Consider the following 16,052-nt stretch of genomic DNA (forward strand, 5'->3'; position numbering starts at 1 on the left):
CAGATGAAGATCAGGAGATGATTGTGTTAACGATGACAACTCCTAGACAAGGAAGACGGGTGAGTAGAAATTTCGGGAATTGTTGTTTCATGAGAAATGTGTTTCTTGACTTCCTCTATTTTATGCTCTGACTGATTTCAGCTCGAGAACTCAATCGTTGAAATGACAAAAGACGGTACCGCCCGTGTCTCTGTCCTCCATCCCAAATGTCGTCCTCCACTCGACGATTCCATTGCTGCCCCAGTCACCCTAACAGCTCCACCACAGACAGAACGAGAACGGTCGATTATGAGCCGTCCGAATCTTGAAAAAATGCTCAAAACTGGTCAAATCAAATCATATAATCTTGAGCTGCCTTTTTCGGGGAGGTAGGATATTATATATATGTGTTCACATATTATATTATGTAAATACATATTTTTGTAGCATTTTAAGGCAATAAAAATTTTTGGTCGGAGTCCCCCCTTTAAAATTTATTGCGAAGTTGGAAACGATTGGTTTTGAAAAAAAAGAAGTTTCAAAAGCTCTTGAAAACTAACAAAAATAATACCTCATCTAATAATTACGGAATAAGATGACAAATCAATACCTACCTGAAATCTCCCTTGAAGAGCGAGTGAAGGCCATACAGGAACGATTCAGCAGCACTCGAATGTCGATTATACGATGCGGTTCCAAGAGATCGGCGTCCAACAAGTGATAGAAGATAACAGAATGCCATTGATTCATTGAGGTCTTCGCTGAAAAATTAAATTCAGATCTCTTCTTTGAATTACGAAATTTAAAAAAAAACCGACCTTTCATCCTGTGCCGTCTCCTTTCGTTTTTCAGAACAATAACTCATCCATGTGGCGTAGACGTTGTTGAAACTTGCTCTAGAGATTCCCGATTGTCCATTATCGTAATCCTCGTCGTTTGTTGGACAAAATATTGAATCGACATCCGTGTAGTCTTGTTTCTCGATTACAGTTTTGATCCAAACTGCAACCGCTTCACTCTGCATCCAAAGTCGAAGTTTATTGGATTTGAATGTATAGTAGATGATGCATTTAATGTAAAGGGTTACCAATAATCGACGGAGTTCATGAACCTGAATAACTTTTGATTGTATTTGAAACATCTTTTAGTTCCCACCTGCAACAAATTGACAGCCGAGTTATCCGAAATACTGTATCCATCAATTATATACTTTCCGGATACCACTTCCCAAGCCAACCATCTGAGATTCCATGAAGTGTTGAATGATAAGAACCCAGGAAGAGATCCAGGAGAACAACAACATAATCCACTTCCATCTCGAATGTCTTCTGTGATCGCTTCGACTTCTCTCTGGTGACAATAGGTGCCGCGGAATCTAGACCACGCAGTTGGAAAGTGACGAATCCGTTGCCGACTTCGATGATGTGGACCAGAGAGTTGAGATAAAAACTGAAAAAAAGTAAATTCCGGGATATATATATATTGTGCTACTTTTTTGAAGATACTGTTTCTGTTGTTCAAGGTTCATTCGATATTGAAAAATTATTTTTGAGTTGCGGATTATACAGATTGTACATAAGACGAACGTAATCTTAATAGAATAGTTGCGTTTGTAATAGAAAAGAGGTTTCAGCCATAAATGTTTGAAATCTTATGTCCAGCTGTAATGCAGCTCGTCAATTTTTTTAACGGCTCAATTTTGACAAGCTTTCTTGCAATTAGTGTGTATCATGTGTAAAATCATAGGAGGAATCTATCGTGATCAGTTTGCGAGTCAGTAAACTAACACAGAAAATGTATTTTGGTCGTTAACCCTTAACTCTAGGAATTCTTGACATGTATGGTTTCAGCACCAGAGTTTTATAGGAAACTAAAAATTGAAGCTTTCCCGAATTTGATTTTTTTGTATCCAGCCGAAATATAATAGTCCGAGGAGCAGCAAAGTGGGAAAATACTGCCGATTACTAACAGAAGGTTTGTAACAGTAAAAAAATCAGAAAAAAATGTTCGAGTATTTTTCTTCGACTTTCAGAATCTCGAAACTTCAGAATATCAATATTTCAGACATTCAGAATCTCAAACTTCCAGATTTTCAAAATAAAAGAATTTCAGAATTAAAAATTTTCAGATTTTCAGACTTTCGTAATCTCAGAATCTCAGAATCACGAAATTTCAGAACTTCAGGACTTCAGAGTATCAGTAACTCAGAATTACAGAGTTTCAGAAGTTCAGAAACTCAAGATTCCATATCTTCAGAAGAACTGATTTTCAGAATACCAGAATCTCAAAATTTCACAACTTCAGAATTTCATAATTTCAACAGTTCACATTCTGAACAATTTTTGATACAAGAAATAATATTGAAGATCCTAAAAATTGAGATGACGAAAGTATGATTTTCTGAAAATCCTAGAGACTATTGGAAAAAGGGGGTCAACGGGGGGAAAATTGCAATATCTCCTACAGTAGTCCAATAATGAAATTATATATTTTTTTAAAATCTTTTTGCGAAATTCTGTTCATTTATCCGTTCCCAATATTTTTCTGTTTCAGTGACCTATTATCAAGTGTATCGTGTTTCACATTTAATACCGAAACCCTCTTCAACTCAAACATTTGTGCATGTAACGTGCCCCCCCCCCCCCCCCCACTATCCTGAATTCCAAAAAAGAGATCTGGAACACTGATAAGAGGGGCGGCATAAAAGTGGCCAAGTGTCAGTGAAACGTCTCAGTTTCGAATCTACACACTCGATACAAGCACAGAACGCATAAACTCGGCGGAACGACGATGAACCCGTTCGACTACCTGCACCTAGCCATGCTACTGGTCGGCCCAATCGCCGTAATGATTGGATGTGGAGGAAAGAAGAAAGCACCGTGAGTTTAACAGAAACAAGTGTTCTAGAAGATTTCCTATTTGTTCTATTTCAGACCTGCAAAGTCTGCCTCCAAGATGACACCTCCACCAGCTCCCGCTCCACCTCCACCTGCTGCTCCAGATGCTGCCGCTGCTCCAGCAGCCGACGCTGCCGCTGCTCCAGCCGACGGTGAAAAGAAGGACGGTGATAAGAAGTCGGAGAAGAAGGAAGGAGAGAAGAAGGATGAGGAGAAGAAGGAGGATGAAAAGAAGGACGGAGACAAGAAGGACGAGGAAAAGAAGGACGAGGAAAAGAAGGATGATAAGAAGGAGGATGAGAAGAAGGACGGTGATAAGAAGAAGGGAGATGAGAAGAAGTCCCAGAAGAGTGAGAAGAAGAGTGAAAAGAAGGATGAGGAGAAGAAGGACGGTGATAAGAAGGATGAGGAGAAGAAGGATGATAAGAAGGAGGGAGATGAGAAGAAGGATGAGAAAAAGGAACAGTCTAAGAAGTCAAAGAAGTCCAACAAGTCCAAAAAGTCAAAACGAGACAAGAAGGATGGTGATAAGAAGGATGGTGATAAGAAGGACGACGACAAAAAGGATGATGACAAAAAGGACGAAAAGAAGGACGATGAAAAGAAAGACGACGATAAGAAAGAGGAGGAGAAGAAGGAGTAGAAGTCGTCGAACGTTCATCTGTCTTTCCCTTTTTTCATTTTTTTCAATGAAAGTGTGTATATTAATAATTTTGTATTGTGCAACGACAACAACATATAAATTTTGACAAGAAAAAGTTTCGAAAATTGAAAAAGAATATGCAGTTTTTGTCTTCTTTAAACAAACATTGTGATGCTGTTTTTACCCATCAAACTGCGTGGCTGACCTAGATTTTTTTTTCAGAATTCAGAATTTCAGAATTGCAAAGTAATCGAATACCTTCATCAGTAAAGTGTGAAAATACTGGTGATTCCTAAATGTTTTCTTTTTTGAGTGCCGGTCTTTGATTTTCAGATTTTCAGAATTTAAAAATGAATCTCTCAAATTCCGAGCCTCAGAATTTCAGAATTTCGTAATATCATAATTCCAGAATTTTTTTTTTGAATTTTAGAATCGCCCAATTTCAGAAACTCCAAAATATCAGTGTCATGATCTCCGATTATCTGAAACTACTCGAATGCCTCCGAATCTCAGTTTAACAAAATCATCAAACTTTATGGATGACCTAAATTTTGCATTTGTCAATTTTTTTCGAAATAAAACCATTTTAAAAAGTCTTAAGCGATATGCTAATAATTCCGTGTTAAAAATCCTAGGCAGTACGAAAATTAGATCTAGGTCATATCAGTCATATTCCCTCACCTCGCCAACACAAAACAATCTCCTGGTTGAACACTCGTTGCCCATCTCCCCATTGCCAAGTCTCCAGCAAGACTTTTTTGTAGAGACCGTGTCAAATGCTCATAGAAAACTGCATTCAGATTACTGTCATCCATCATTGGTCCTCGATCGATTTGCGATGAAAGTCTCATCGTCGAGGCATCTGTTCGTTTCGTATTATAGTCTTTCTCCCAGAATTTGACAGGTCGAACATAGGATGAGGTGAAGAATGAGGATCCTGGAAATTGGTTTTTCAGATAAAGCATGTATTAGATGAGTTTCTCAGTAGAAAGGTCTTTTGAAAAGCCTTAGCAAAATAGAAGAGCATATGACATACCTAAGAATGGGTTCAGTGGGGCACTTATGATACTCGAAATGACAGTTTGGATAGCGATCAACGCTGAATGGGGAACCGAAAATGGTTGCGCAAAAGCATGGAATGCACTTCCCCAACTGATTTGCCATGGAGCCACATATGCTCCAATGAAGGCGATTTTCAGATACAGCTCCACAACTTTTGGATAGAACGAGACACAGATGTACATAATAATGGGCAAGAGATTCCAGGAAGTCAGGGACTGAAAATTGAAAATTGAGAATTCTGTAAATTCTAAAAAATGATTTCTACCTTTCCATCATACTGTATATCAATGACATGTTTGAGATCAAAAGCAGCGGCAAGGAAAGCGACTCCAACTGGAATGTACATGAGTTGTGGTTGAGAGAATCCACCACGAAGAAGACGTAGACAGACGAGAGGAAGGATGAACCAAGGGAATGGAACTGTCCAACTGTTCTCGGTTACTATGGAGATGATTAGCAAGGGATATGCCTGCAAAAATATGATGGTCCTAGATCCTAGATGAAGAAAAACAACTCACGATATTCCGCTCAATGGCCACCATCCACAGATGAATCGCTTCAAAATACATTAGTTTTGCGGCTTCTGGAGATTCGAATTGAGAGTGTTCAGCAGATTTGAGCAACGGGGAAGAGACGGCACGCCATGGTGTATGAGATCGGAATTGGGGGAACAGGTAGTGGTTGATGACACCGAAAAAGACGCAAACTCCGGTGATGGCATACTGTAACGAAAAATCGAATTAATTTTTTGTCATTCGAAATTTGAAAAAAAAAGTTTGGGTTACGATAGACTGAAATTTTTTTTGGAATTCCCATTTATTTGTATTACTGTAGTTGTGTTGATTTCTGTCAAACTTTGTTAGTTTTTTGTTCAATTTTTATAGTAATTTGCTCATGGTTTTTAAGAATGAAGTTGACGTCAGGAAAGGCTCATAAAGGAGTACATAATCTTTTTTTCATGGATTAATAACAGGTCTTTGGACTGATGAAAACTAGAGAAGCCCTAGAAACAAATATCAAGGACATCTGAAGTTCTTAACGGATCGAAAATGAAAAAAGGTTGGAATTACTGTAATCCGATGATCTAGAAATAATCCAACAAAAATCACTGTTCCATCCACCTAAAATTTGGACTTTTAGTAAAAACAATACAAATAATTCTCCATATTTGAAATTTTCATCAACTTCTCACCGTGAAATATGGTTGGGTCGCAGTGAACAGCGACGTCGAGTGAAGTCCAAAAAAGAATGCGATCAAGAAAATCGAGAATATCAAATCGTATCTTGCTCGTTCTCCAACTGTCTTCCTAACCATTTTTGGCATTTCATCTCTTGCCGTTGAAATGGACGGTGTGTTCGCCGCAGCCTCTTCTTCTTCCACCTCTTCTTCTGATTTCTTTCGGAACGGAGCTATCAGAATATCGAAAAGAATCACAGTGAGATTCTGATTAGATGACATTCTGGAGAGCAGATATGAAACGGCAACACTTGTAGCCACGAATGCAGAAAACATAGGATTCTGAGTGGAGTTCGGGGAGAATGTGTAGGCAAATCGGCATCTGGAATTCCCGAGTTAAAAAAATACTAGAACTTCGAAAGAACTCACAAGACACAAAGAGCCACATAGAAACACGAGCTTTTCGCCAGCTGGACACATGCCGAGAAGACGCTAAAAGAAGCTGTTCCTCCAAAAATGTGCATCTCAAGTTGTTCGGCGACGTGATGAGCCAAAGTATTGAATTGGGGAAGCCATCCAAGTGTAAAGGCAACTGGGAGGAGGAGCAAAAGAATCGAAAAGAGATCACGGAGTGCAATTAGAATTGATGAGTTGGGCATCATATAGAATCTGCAAAAAATGCACGGATTAAAAACTTTGGCGGTTACCGTAAACCCTGTAATAGAAGGGCTTGTTGTTAACTATTTACTTTGAGCCAATTTATCTTGGTTCCTGTTAAAAATATGAAAACGTCTTCAACTGATACATTTCCTGAGCATAATTTCCAAAACATTTTATCAGTTGACGCGTTTCTGATATCTCTTATAGTAACCAAGATAATCGAGCACAAACGTGACAGTACGACGTTCCTTCTATCACAGGTTTTACATGCTTTACGATGACCAATTGTAAAATGCAAAATTCATCAACTAACCTAAACGGATTCCAATTCCACATCAGCTCGTCCTGATTCTCATCCGCATTTTTTCCATCAGCCACATGATGAACATACAGTAATCCAAGAGCCATGATACAAAAATAAATGGGTCGATTGTAGCTGGCAATCCAATTGAATCCATGAATTGGAGATGATGCATCTGGTTGGACACTTTTCAGAAGGGAAAACTGAGCGGACGCAACGACAAAACAGAATGCCACTAGGGAATAATCATAGAATATTCGAGCATCAATAACAAGAACGGCAAGCAGGGATACTGTAGTTGCTAGGACAATGTCAAAAATCAACGACCAAATTGTATGGTTTCGATCGAACAGACGATCCACACTCATTCGATCCACTTTCAAATTGAAACTTTGAGCCTTTGGAAACATGATTTTCATCGGATAATAATAGCTTTTTCGGATGTTCGATGATGCACGACGATCCATTATGCCTGGAAGATTACAGTAATCTTCGTCTGGACCCAAAAACGCTAGAACGGCCTCACTGGATAACGGAAGATTGGGGAGCTCGGGTCCGAGGCTTCGTCGATTGTGTGTCTGTTCGATGAGCTCCATGATTTGCTCCATTTGCCAAATACTCTCCGCCGATCGATCATCTCCGTCGCGATTTGTGTTTCGGAGACGAGAATTACCAGTTGCAGAGAAACAAACGACTTGGCTGCCACGAGTTGAGCTGAAAATATTTTTTGTAAAAAAGTTGACCATTTCAGGATTTCAGTATCTCTGATTCTCATGATCTCAAAACTCACGAAGACCCTCCGAATTTTAGGTTTTCAGAAACCCAAAATTTCAGAATTACGGAATTTCGGAGTATTCCTATTTTGAAAGTTTCAGAGTTTCAGAATTTCCAAACTTCACAATTCAAAAATCTCAGAATCTACGAACTTTCGAATCATAGAATTTAAAAACTTCAGATTCTCACAATTTCGGAATCCAGAAATCTCAGAATCTATGAACCCCAGAATTTCAGAATTTCACCACTTAAGAATCTCAGAATATCAAAAGTGCAGATTGTAAGAATTTCAGAATATCAGAATTTCAGAATCTCAGAATCTTAGAATCTCAGAAACTCAAAATCTCAGAATTTCCGAATATCAGAATCAGTGGATCCCAGAATCTCACTCAGAATCGAATTGTAAGAATTTCTGAACCTTTATTTTCAGAACCTCAGATCTTCAGAGTTTCAGAAATCCAGAATCTTCGAAATTCCGAATATCAGAATTTCGGAATCTCAGAATTTAAAAAACCGAGAATTTCAATTTTTAAACCTTGAAATTTGAAAATTGCCGAATTTCAGAACCTCGGAACCTTAAAATTTCAGAATTTCAGAATCTTATGTCTTGAAAAACTGATCTAAAACTTCTTTCAAAAAATCAAGCTAGCTTTTTAAAAATCTGTTACTGTTTCCTACTTGTCACATTGCTACTGACTCTAAACTGGACTCCAATGGGCAGTAATCTAGGGCTGGATGAATAACTCACGATTGTCTAGTGGCTCTAGTGCCACTCGGTGCATGAAATACACTGGATGGAAGTGTCGGCATATAGGTACTCGACTCATTGCTAGAACTCGAAAGAGCCCTTTCCCTCCGTGTCAATGGCAGCTGCACCGTCTGTGTCTGACTGTTACTCGTTGATGGCATCGTTACAGCTGGTGTTGGAGGTCGCGGTCTCGGATGTTCTTCTTCATCCGACGTCTTCTCTCCTTTCTCATCTTCCGTCGAATCGTACATACTCTCGGCAAGCACTTCTAGCTCTCCAGGTGGGAAGAGTTTCCGAGCGGTTTCTGGATGCTTCTCTCGTTCACGATGGATTAGTTCCAAGACTGCACGACCTGATCCGAGAGGTTGAGCTGTTCCAACGCCGGCTGAAATTCGAATTTTCAGAATTCAAGGAATCTTTTGATTTGGAAATGATTTTCGTGGAATATCGCACGCAGTACACCATCGCTTTATTTTATAACTTACTATTAAAGACAATTTGCTGAAACAGAAAAAAAAACTCACAGTTCTCATCGAAAGTATACGTCCACCAATTGCCTTCCTCATCCTGAAATGTGTGAACTGCTCCTTGAGAAGTGTCTTCGTGTCCTTGAGCAATATGATGTTGACTAGTGGACACTACTTGGGAATGAGCATGCCAGTCGATGAATGAATTCGACCTTCTAAAACGTTCTTTTTGCATCAGAATTCTTTTTTCTGAAAACTCACGCAGCATTCCTTAGTACATGAGGAACCGCAAAGATTCCATGAGTGACACGACCAAACTCTGATGAGCTGTCGAAGTAGATGGTCCCGCTGAGGTGCTCGGTTGGGATGATGAAGCCAGTTCAATTATTGGTGCAGATTCATGAGATTCTGAACTTGGACGTCCTCTTCCAAGGCGACTCATTCGGACGTTCTCAATAGCATCCAGGGTTTCGGGATGTTTATCAATGAGATCCTCAAGGAATTTGGTGATTTCTCCACGAATATCTGCTCCATTATCAGCGTCATCTGCAGAGTATCGAGACGTCGTCGGGCGGTCTACGTCTCCGAGAGAGACAACGACGGGAGTCCATCCGACAGAGGTTGGCATGCTTCGGGACGACTCGTGAGAATCCTGTCAAGAAAAAATTAGGATGAGCGCTAGATTAGTTATGCTGAAAGTTATTTGAAACAATACAGCAATTAAAAAAAAAGAAATCATCGAAGATTCGGAGGCCCCAAAAATTCGGAGAAAAACATTTCTTGAAAGTAGACGGAGGCAGGAGCGGAACCTAAAAACCGTATGCACCTTGCGATTAGGCTCCGCCCCGGACTCTACCCACTTTTCACGGAAAGTTTCATTTTATTTTAAACCTACCTTTTTTATCAAAGTCCCCGCAAAAACAGCCGGTGATCCAGCTCTTCTACTATACTTCCTCTTCCGATTGGTGGCTCCAGTGGAAGAACGTCTTCTAGAAGGACGTCTACTACTTGATGGAACTGTAGATGACGTTGATGGCTGATTATAATCAATTTCCCCTTCATCTTCCTCTTCTTCTTCCTCCTCTTCCAACTCCTCCTTTTCCTTTTTCTCCCTTTCAGATTGTTCTTTCATTTCTCGAATGATTCTGATATATCTTTCATGCATCTGCTTCTGGACTGTTTTTCGAGGTGGAGATCGTTCTTCTTTTGGCTCTTCGGGAAGAATCAATTTCTCTTTGAAGAAGTCTGGATCGGAACGTCTTCTGACTCCTGATGATGTGGATGGCTTCTTATCCTCCTCTTCCTCGTCCACTTGAGCTTCCAAACGTTTTCTCAGACTCGATGGCATGGATCTTTTCCGTTTCGGTGTGGCGACTACTGTAGGTGGAGATGTGGATCGGCTTCGAACTTTGGTGTATGGGTTCTTGTTGATTTCGATCGCTTGTCGATTCGTCGACGTCGGTTCAGATTCAGTTTCCGTCGATTCATCTTCAATAGTATTTAATATATTTTTAACATGTGCAATCGCATTTGGATGTAGATTTTGGATGATTGTAGTGTCGGAGGCAACTGGAATGTGTGACTTTTGTATGATTTTCGAAATTAGGTCAAGTGCTTAGGTTAGAAAGTTTTAGACTTGTGCACTGATTAGGAAGAAGTTAAAAACACATCTCCACAACCAAAATAAGTGAACAACATTCTTTCAAAATTGAAGTTCTACGCTAAGCAAAGAAATGACCAAACGACGAAAATTACACAAAAATTCACAACATTCTGATACCAAATACCGTAGAAACCTGTAATAGAAAGGCTTTCACACTGTCAAGTTTGTGCTAATTTATCTCATTTCCTGTGAAAGATATCAAAATGTGTCAACTGATGAAATATTCATCGCCAGTTTTTTATCAGTTAACAATATTTTGATATCTTTCATAGAGATCGAGATAATAGAGCTCAAACTTGACAGGGTGGGTGCACTTCTAATACAGGTTTAACGGTAACCATCAACCAAAAACCACTAAAAGATTTAGTGCCACGACAAGAAAAAAACGAAAACAACAAAAAGTTTTAAAAAAGTTTGCTCACCAAAATCCCAAAATTTCGATGTAGTGGGACCGTGTGGAGCCGAAGTGGCCTGGTCTGAAAAACAGAATTTGAATATGATCTAAGGAAAATTTTAAAGGTTCATTGGTTTCTAAAAAGTATTATATATCCTAGATTATCAATGTAACCTGAGTAATTTTAGACTCAAATGCTACTTTTGAAACAGTAAAATTCTTTTAAAGTTTACTTGTAAACCGGGCAATATTTATTTTTGGAATCAATACTTTTGGACCAACTAAATGAGATATGATAGAAATCGACGAGTACTACAAAAGATACTATTTGGAAAACTGTAGCTTATTTATGAACAAAGTTACAGTCAAAACAATCTAAAAAAGTCGCCAGGACCAGGATTGACAGTTTCATGGCTTGTAACTTTGTTCATAGACAAGTTATAGTTTCCCAAATAAGTTCATTTTGTAGTACTCGTCGAGTTCTATGAATTTAGTTGGCCCAGAAAGATTTGTTTTCTAAAAGAAACTATAGGAGGGGCCGGTTTAACGTATGATCGGATGTGAATTTCTTAAGTTTTTGCTAATTTAAGACTTCAATTTGAATCCCACCCGGTTGTGCTATTGTATTGTTTCTATTGAAGTACTTCCAAAATCTGTCAAGATTCAAATGCCACTTTTGAATTTGTAAAAAACTTGCAACTCACTTTCTCTGGACGCAGCGCCACTAGCCACATAATCACAAATCTCCTGATTCCTCCGAATTCTCGCCATATTCGCAGCGATTTCTTCTCGAACACTTGTCTCTCGTCTTGGATCCAATGCTCTTTCAGACCCGCGCAAATTGTATCCCATATCGCGAAGTTCAATCATTTCGACATCGTGGAGTGGAGGTGCTGAAACTTTGGGATTTTTTAGATTTTAAAGATTGTCTCATTACAGTTCGCTCAATTATCTCGATTCCTTCAAAAGATATCAGAAATCTGTCAACGTAAAAAAATAGTTATCATAATATCACCGATATTTTATCAGTTGACAGTTTTTTGATATCTTTCACATGAACCGAGATAAATTAGCTCAAAGTTCAAAGTTAGAGAATCGTCCTATGAGAGTGTTGACGGTAAATCCGGAACTTCTAGAAAAATCCATGAAAAAATACTCACGCTCAGACACTTCTCTGAATACATCTTCCACAGAATCGCTGAGTGGTCTTGTCACAACTACCGGATCAGTCGTATCGAATATCAGGTGAAGATATGCAACGGCGCTCTGGAAAATGATTTTGTTGATTTTTGTTTCTAGATGAAATTTTGAAGCTTCATTGTCAATAAATCATACCAACATCTAAATAATTTTTTTTTTTTTGAAACGGAAAAGTTTTTTTTTTTCTGAAAACATTTGAAATCCTACCTTGATAACAGTGAAGAAGAAGGCAATGAATGCAGTGTAAGCAGCAGCAAACACAAGGGAGACTCCATTCGTTGTGACGATTCCGAGAACCAATGGAAGAATGATAAGAACAAACCAGACGTATAGATGGAGTGTGTTACAGAATATTGAGAAACCCGGTTCATAGTACCTGAAAATGGAGACTTTTGATCGGTTGGAACAGGAATTATCACATGAAGATTGGATTTTCCAAATTATGAAGCAAATAATTATAAGAATTTGAAACAGTAATTAAAATAATTCGAAATGTTTTGAAAATATTTCTAACATTGAAGCTAGCAATAGTTAGATCCCCTTATCAGAACTAGCCAAACAAAAAAAAGATCAAACCTCTAAAATATTTCGAGAATCTATATCAGACTCACTTGGAATTCAAACTATCGTAAAACCTTAATAGAAAGACCCACACACTGTCTAGTTTGAGCTCAATTATCTCGGTTCCTCCCAAAGATATCAAAAAGTGGTGAACTGATAAAATGTTGATCATAATATCAGAAGTGTTTTGTTAGTTGACTTATTTTTGATATCTCTCATAGGAATCAAGATAAATGAGCTCAAACTTGACAGTGTAAGGGCCCTTTCATTACATTTTTACGGTAATTTTCTTTTCAACAGCAGCGAGTCACTACAAACCACTGATTGCGAGACTTTCAATCATTTATGTAACAGTTGGGAGCTCTTCTATTACACGGTTTACGGTATACAAATTTTTTTCTAGTTTGATGATTTTTTCAATTATAGGCGATTGAATTTTATTAATAAGATTTTTGAAAAAAAATTCTACTAGTTCCAGTTTTTTAGATACATTTTATTATTGCCCAGTTTCGAATGACGGGATTTACTTTAAGATAGTTTCAATTTTTGAAATTTCAGCCAAAAAATTCCAATTTTCAAATTACTGTTTCAAATTCTTCTAATTTTTGTTTCAAATTTGGAAATTCTGATGCCCTAGTTTCATCATGACTCATGTCTCATCAAGAAAGGTAGATTTTTTCTCGTCTTCTTCGAGATGATTCTCAAGAAAATTTTTTCATCTGTTTCAGAATTTTTTCATTTTTTCTACTTTAACTGAACCTTCAATTTGTGACTACTTCTGCTTTTTTGAAATTCCACTTTTTGTCTACAATAATCAGTGTTACTGTAGGTAACCATACTGTGAGACTCCATGTCATACAAATCTCAGATTTTTCCACATTTTCTGGTTGTCTAGTTTCAGATGTGATCTCATTATTTTTGGTTTCAATTTTCGAACTTTTTGCGAACATGTTTTATTACTGTTTCCAATTCTTTTAATTATTTTCTGAATAATTTGAAAACTCCAATCCCTATGTCTCATCAAAAGTGGGTAAAATTTCCATAATTTTTCATTGATGATTTTTCAGAATATATGTTATCCGTTTCAGACATCAGTCAACCTCAGTCAATTTTCTTAACTTTTGATTGAATTCTAGCTTGAATTTTGATCTTGTTTTTTTTATATACAAAGACCAGCGTTACTATAGATACTCCAATCACCAAGTTCTTCTACTGTTACAATTTCAGATGATTCTAGAAACTTTTAAACCACATCCAAAACTAAACCATTTTTCAAAAAACGTACCATCCTCCAGTGAGCGAGGCCCAAATGCCCTGTCGAATGACCTCAGCGATGTGTGTGCCAACACTCATCGTGATGGCCGAATCGAAGAGCCTTCAGACGCCAGAATCGCTCCAATTTCACCGCTTTTACTCTGCAAAAATCGATTTCGCTACTAATGAATTAGCAAGTTTAGGTGTTGTTCATTAGACAAAAAGGAATCCAAATCTAAGAAAACAATCTCAAAAATCGATGACCACTATGGAGCAACTGCGTATGCTCTTGCCGCAGGCATCAGTGCTGAAAAAGCATGAGAGGGGGAAAGTACGCAAACACACCGACGCACATTTGCGGGGGGAAAAAGAAGAAGAAGATTTCTGTTTTGCCGGCCGGCGGGTGTTGATTGTCGAAGAAGAATAAGAGATCAAAAAGTTTACTAGAAAACTAGATCAAAATTTAAATAAAATAGCGTTTAAAAAAGATTCAAAAGACTCCGTCAATCAGTTCTCAGGAAACCAGAAATCCGGGACAGAAAATGTGAATTTCGGAAAACGACATGGTGCATCTACTTGTAGAAAAGTTCGGTTATTGAGGAAAAAGAGAAACGTTCATTAATAAAGTTTCCTGAAACAGATGATTTTTTTTCAGAGTCGAATAGACAAAAAATATTATAACTTCATGTTAAATTTTCAATTATTTTCTCAACTTATAGTTAGGTTTATTTGAATTTTTTATTGAGTTATTCTGATTTGTTGATACCGTATCTCTAATATAATCCCACACTACAGTCACTTTGAGCCCAATTAAATATATCGTTTTTTCACAAGATCAAAAATCTGTCAACTGATAAAATATTGTTGATATTATGATAAACAATTAATCAGTCCTAACTTTTTTGATATTTTCTGAAGGAATTGAGAGGGAATGAACTTTTTTTTTCATTCTGTTGTATTGATTGTAGTTTTCTTTTGCATTTGTGGTTGTTTTCAGCATTTTTATAGTTGTTTTCAGCATTTCAAAAAGGACTGTTTGGATTCTAGTTGAGAACTTTCAGATGGATTTTAGTGAAGTCGACGAGTAATAATTTTCAAGCCATACCACTATTGTTTCAAAGTATTCAATAGTCCAGATACGTTTATTTCGGAACAGTGATTTTTGAATATTGGGTTTCTTTTTTTTCTAGTGGAACCTGTGATTTCAATATCTCTATAGATAATCAGTGGTAAATACTTGTTACTAGGGTGGGGAGAAAGTTTTTTCCGAAATTTTCTTAAAATTTTTTGCTTTCTCATTATCGAAGTTACTCGATTCCAGTTTTCCAGAATTCGGGCGTGTGAGAGTGAAAGAAGACGCTCACTGCCATTTTGAGTTGGTTCAATGTTTTGAACTGTTTCTCTTGGAGGAACTGCTTGAGCGGGCGGAACAGATGATATTCCAAAAGCACAATAACTGGCGAGTATTCCAGATAAGATACCGTAGTCCCGCCCAGCTCCTGCAGTTTGGCCTTGGGTGTCTTTAGTCACACGCGGGCGAGCAATATCACGTAGAAGGTGAACGATGGAGCGTCTCGGGCGTTTCTCTCGGAGGGCATGGTCGAGGGAACCCAACTGATACCTGTAGGTGGAAGCTGTGATCGATATTCCTTGCGGGATCAACTCGAAAAACAGCAATCCCTTCTAATCCCAGAAGCACGAGAGCAAACACGTCTTCTTATGGAATCCTCTTCGGCTGCACCTGACGGATCCTCACCGCGATGAATCCAAATGGCGTGATGGGTGATATTATTGTATAGTATCCAGCTCTCATTTCCTGTTAACATGTCGGCCAGAAACTCTTTCCTCTGTGGAGTAATGAGGATAGACTCATTCGAGTCCGTTTCTGAAACGAAGAGAGATCACGAGGTACTCGTTGAGCCATCACTCTTCGGAAACCAAGCCTGTGGAGATGATTGTTAATGATGTGTTAGTCGCAGTGGAACATTGCCTACATTTCGTGAATAGTCTCATCAGGCTTCTCCCCCACGGCTGCAAGCAGCAGCTCAGCAAACTCGACAGGTTTTGGATAATGTGCGGGTTGTCTTCGAGGCTCGTGTCTCCTGACACAAAAGAAGCAAACCAATTGCGGACGGTGCAATCGGTGACGGTCCTCTTTCCAAACACGTGGCATATTTTCTTAGCGATCTCCGTCGCACAGGTGTCGTAGGATCACTTGTAGAAAATGAGGAGCCGAACTTGAGGTCTCGAGAGATCGCTCATGGTTGTTTTA

The 16,052-nt window shown here is 38.4% G+C and overlaps 3 protein-coding genes across 3 annotated transcripts in view; 1 reads left to right on the plus strand and 2 right to left on the minus strand.

Moving 5' to 3' along the window:
- CBG12782 overlaps positions 1-8,492 on the minus strand; it is a gene marked incomplete at both ends in the record, with an annotated part of 13,433 nt that extends 4,941 nt beyond the window's left edge. The window contains 13 exon segments of the mRNA XM_002640211.1: positions 594-740; positions 798-1,090; positions 1,135-1,353; positions 1,356-1,428; positions 4,201-4,456; positions 4,556-4,796; positions 4,847-5,050; positions 5,100-5,303; positions 5,774-6,140; positions 6,188-6,427; positions 6,732-7,191; positions 7,246-7,433; positions 8,242-8,492. Coding sequence (XP_002640257.1) covers positions 594-740; positions 798-1,090; positions 1,135-1,353; positions 1,356-1,428; positions 4,201-4,456; positions 4,556-4,796; positions 4,847-5,050; positions 5,100-5,303; positions 5,774-6,140; positions 6,188-6,427; positions 6,732-7,191; positions 7,246-7,433; positions 8,242-8,492 — 3,143 coding nt within the window.
- Positions 2,770-3,519, plus strand: CBG12784 (the record flags this gene model as incomplete). Its single annotated transcript, XM_002640213.1, has 2 exons — positions 2,770-2,858; positions 2,913-3,519. The coding sequence occupies 2 exons, from the start codon at positions 2,770-2,772 to the stop codon at positions 3,517-3,519; spliced, it is 696 nt and encodes a 231-aa protein (XP_002640259.1).
- A 473-nt stretch (positions 8,493-8,965) lies between the features above and the next one.
- CBG12785 lies at positions 8,966-13,879 on the minus strand (the record flags this gene model as incomplete). The annotated part of the gene is given in 10 exon segments (XM_002640214.1): positions 8,966-9,022; positions 9,025-9,360; positions 9,604-9,879; positions 9,976-10,322; positions 10,745-10,775; positions 10,780-10,847; positions 11,470-11,658; positions 11,926-12,031; positions 12,173-12,341; positions 13,812-13,879. Coding segments are annotated over 10 exon segments (1,647 nt in total).
- Positions 13,880-16,052: the final 2,173 nt, after the last annotated feature.

Source organism: Caenorhabditis briggsae (assembly GCF_000004555.2).
Source record: "Caenorhabditis briggsae complete genome, chrI, whole genome shotgun sequence".
Taxonomy (NCBI): Eukaryota; Metazoa; Nematoda; class Chromadorea; order Rhabditida; family Rhabditidae; genus Caenorhabditis; species Caenorhabditis briggsae.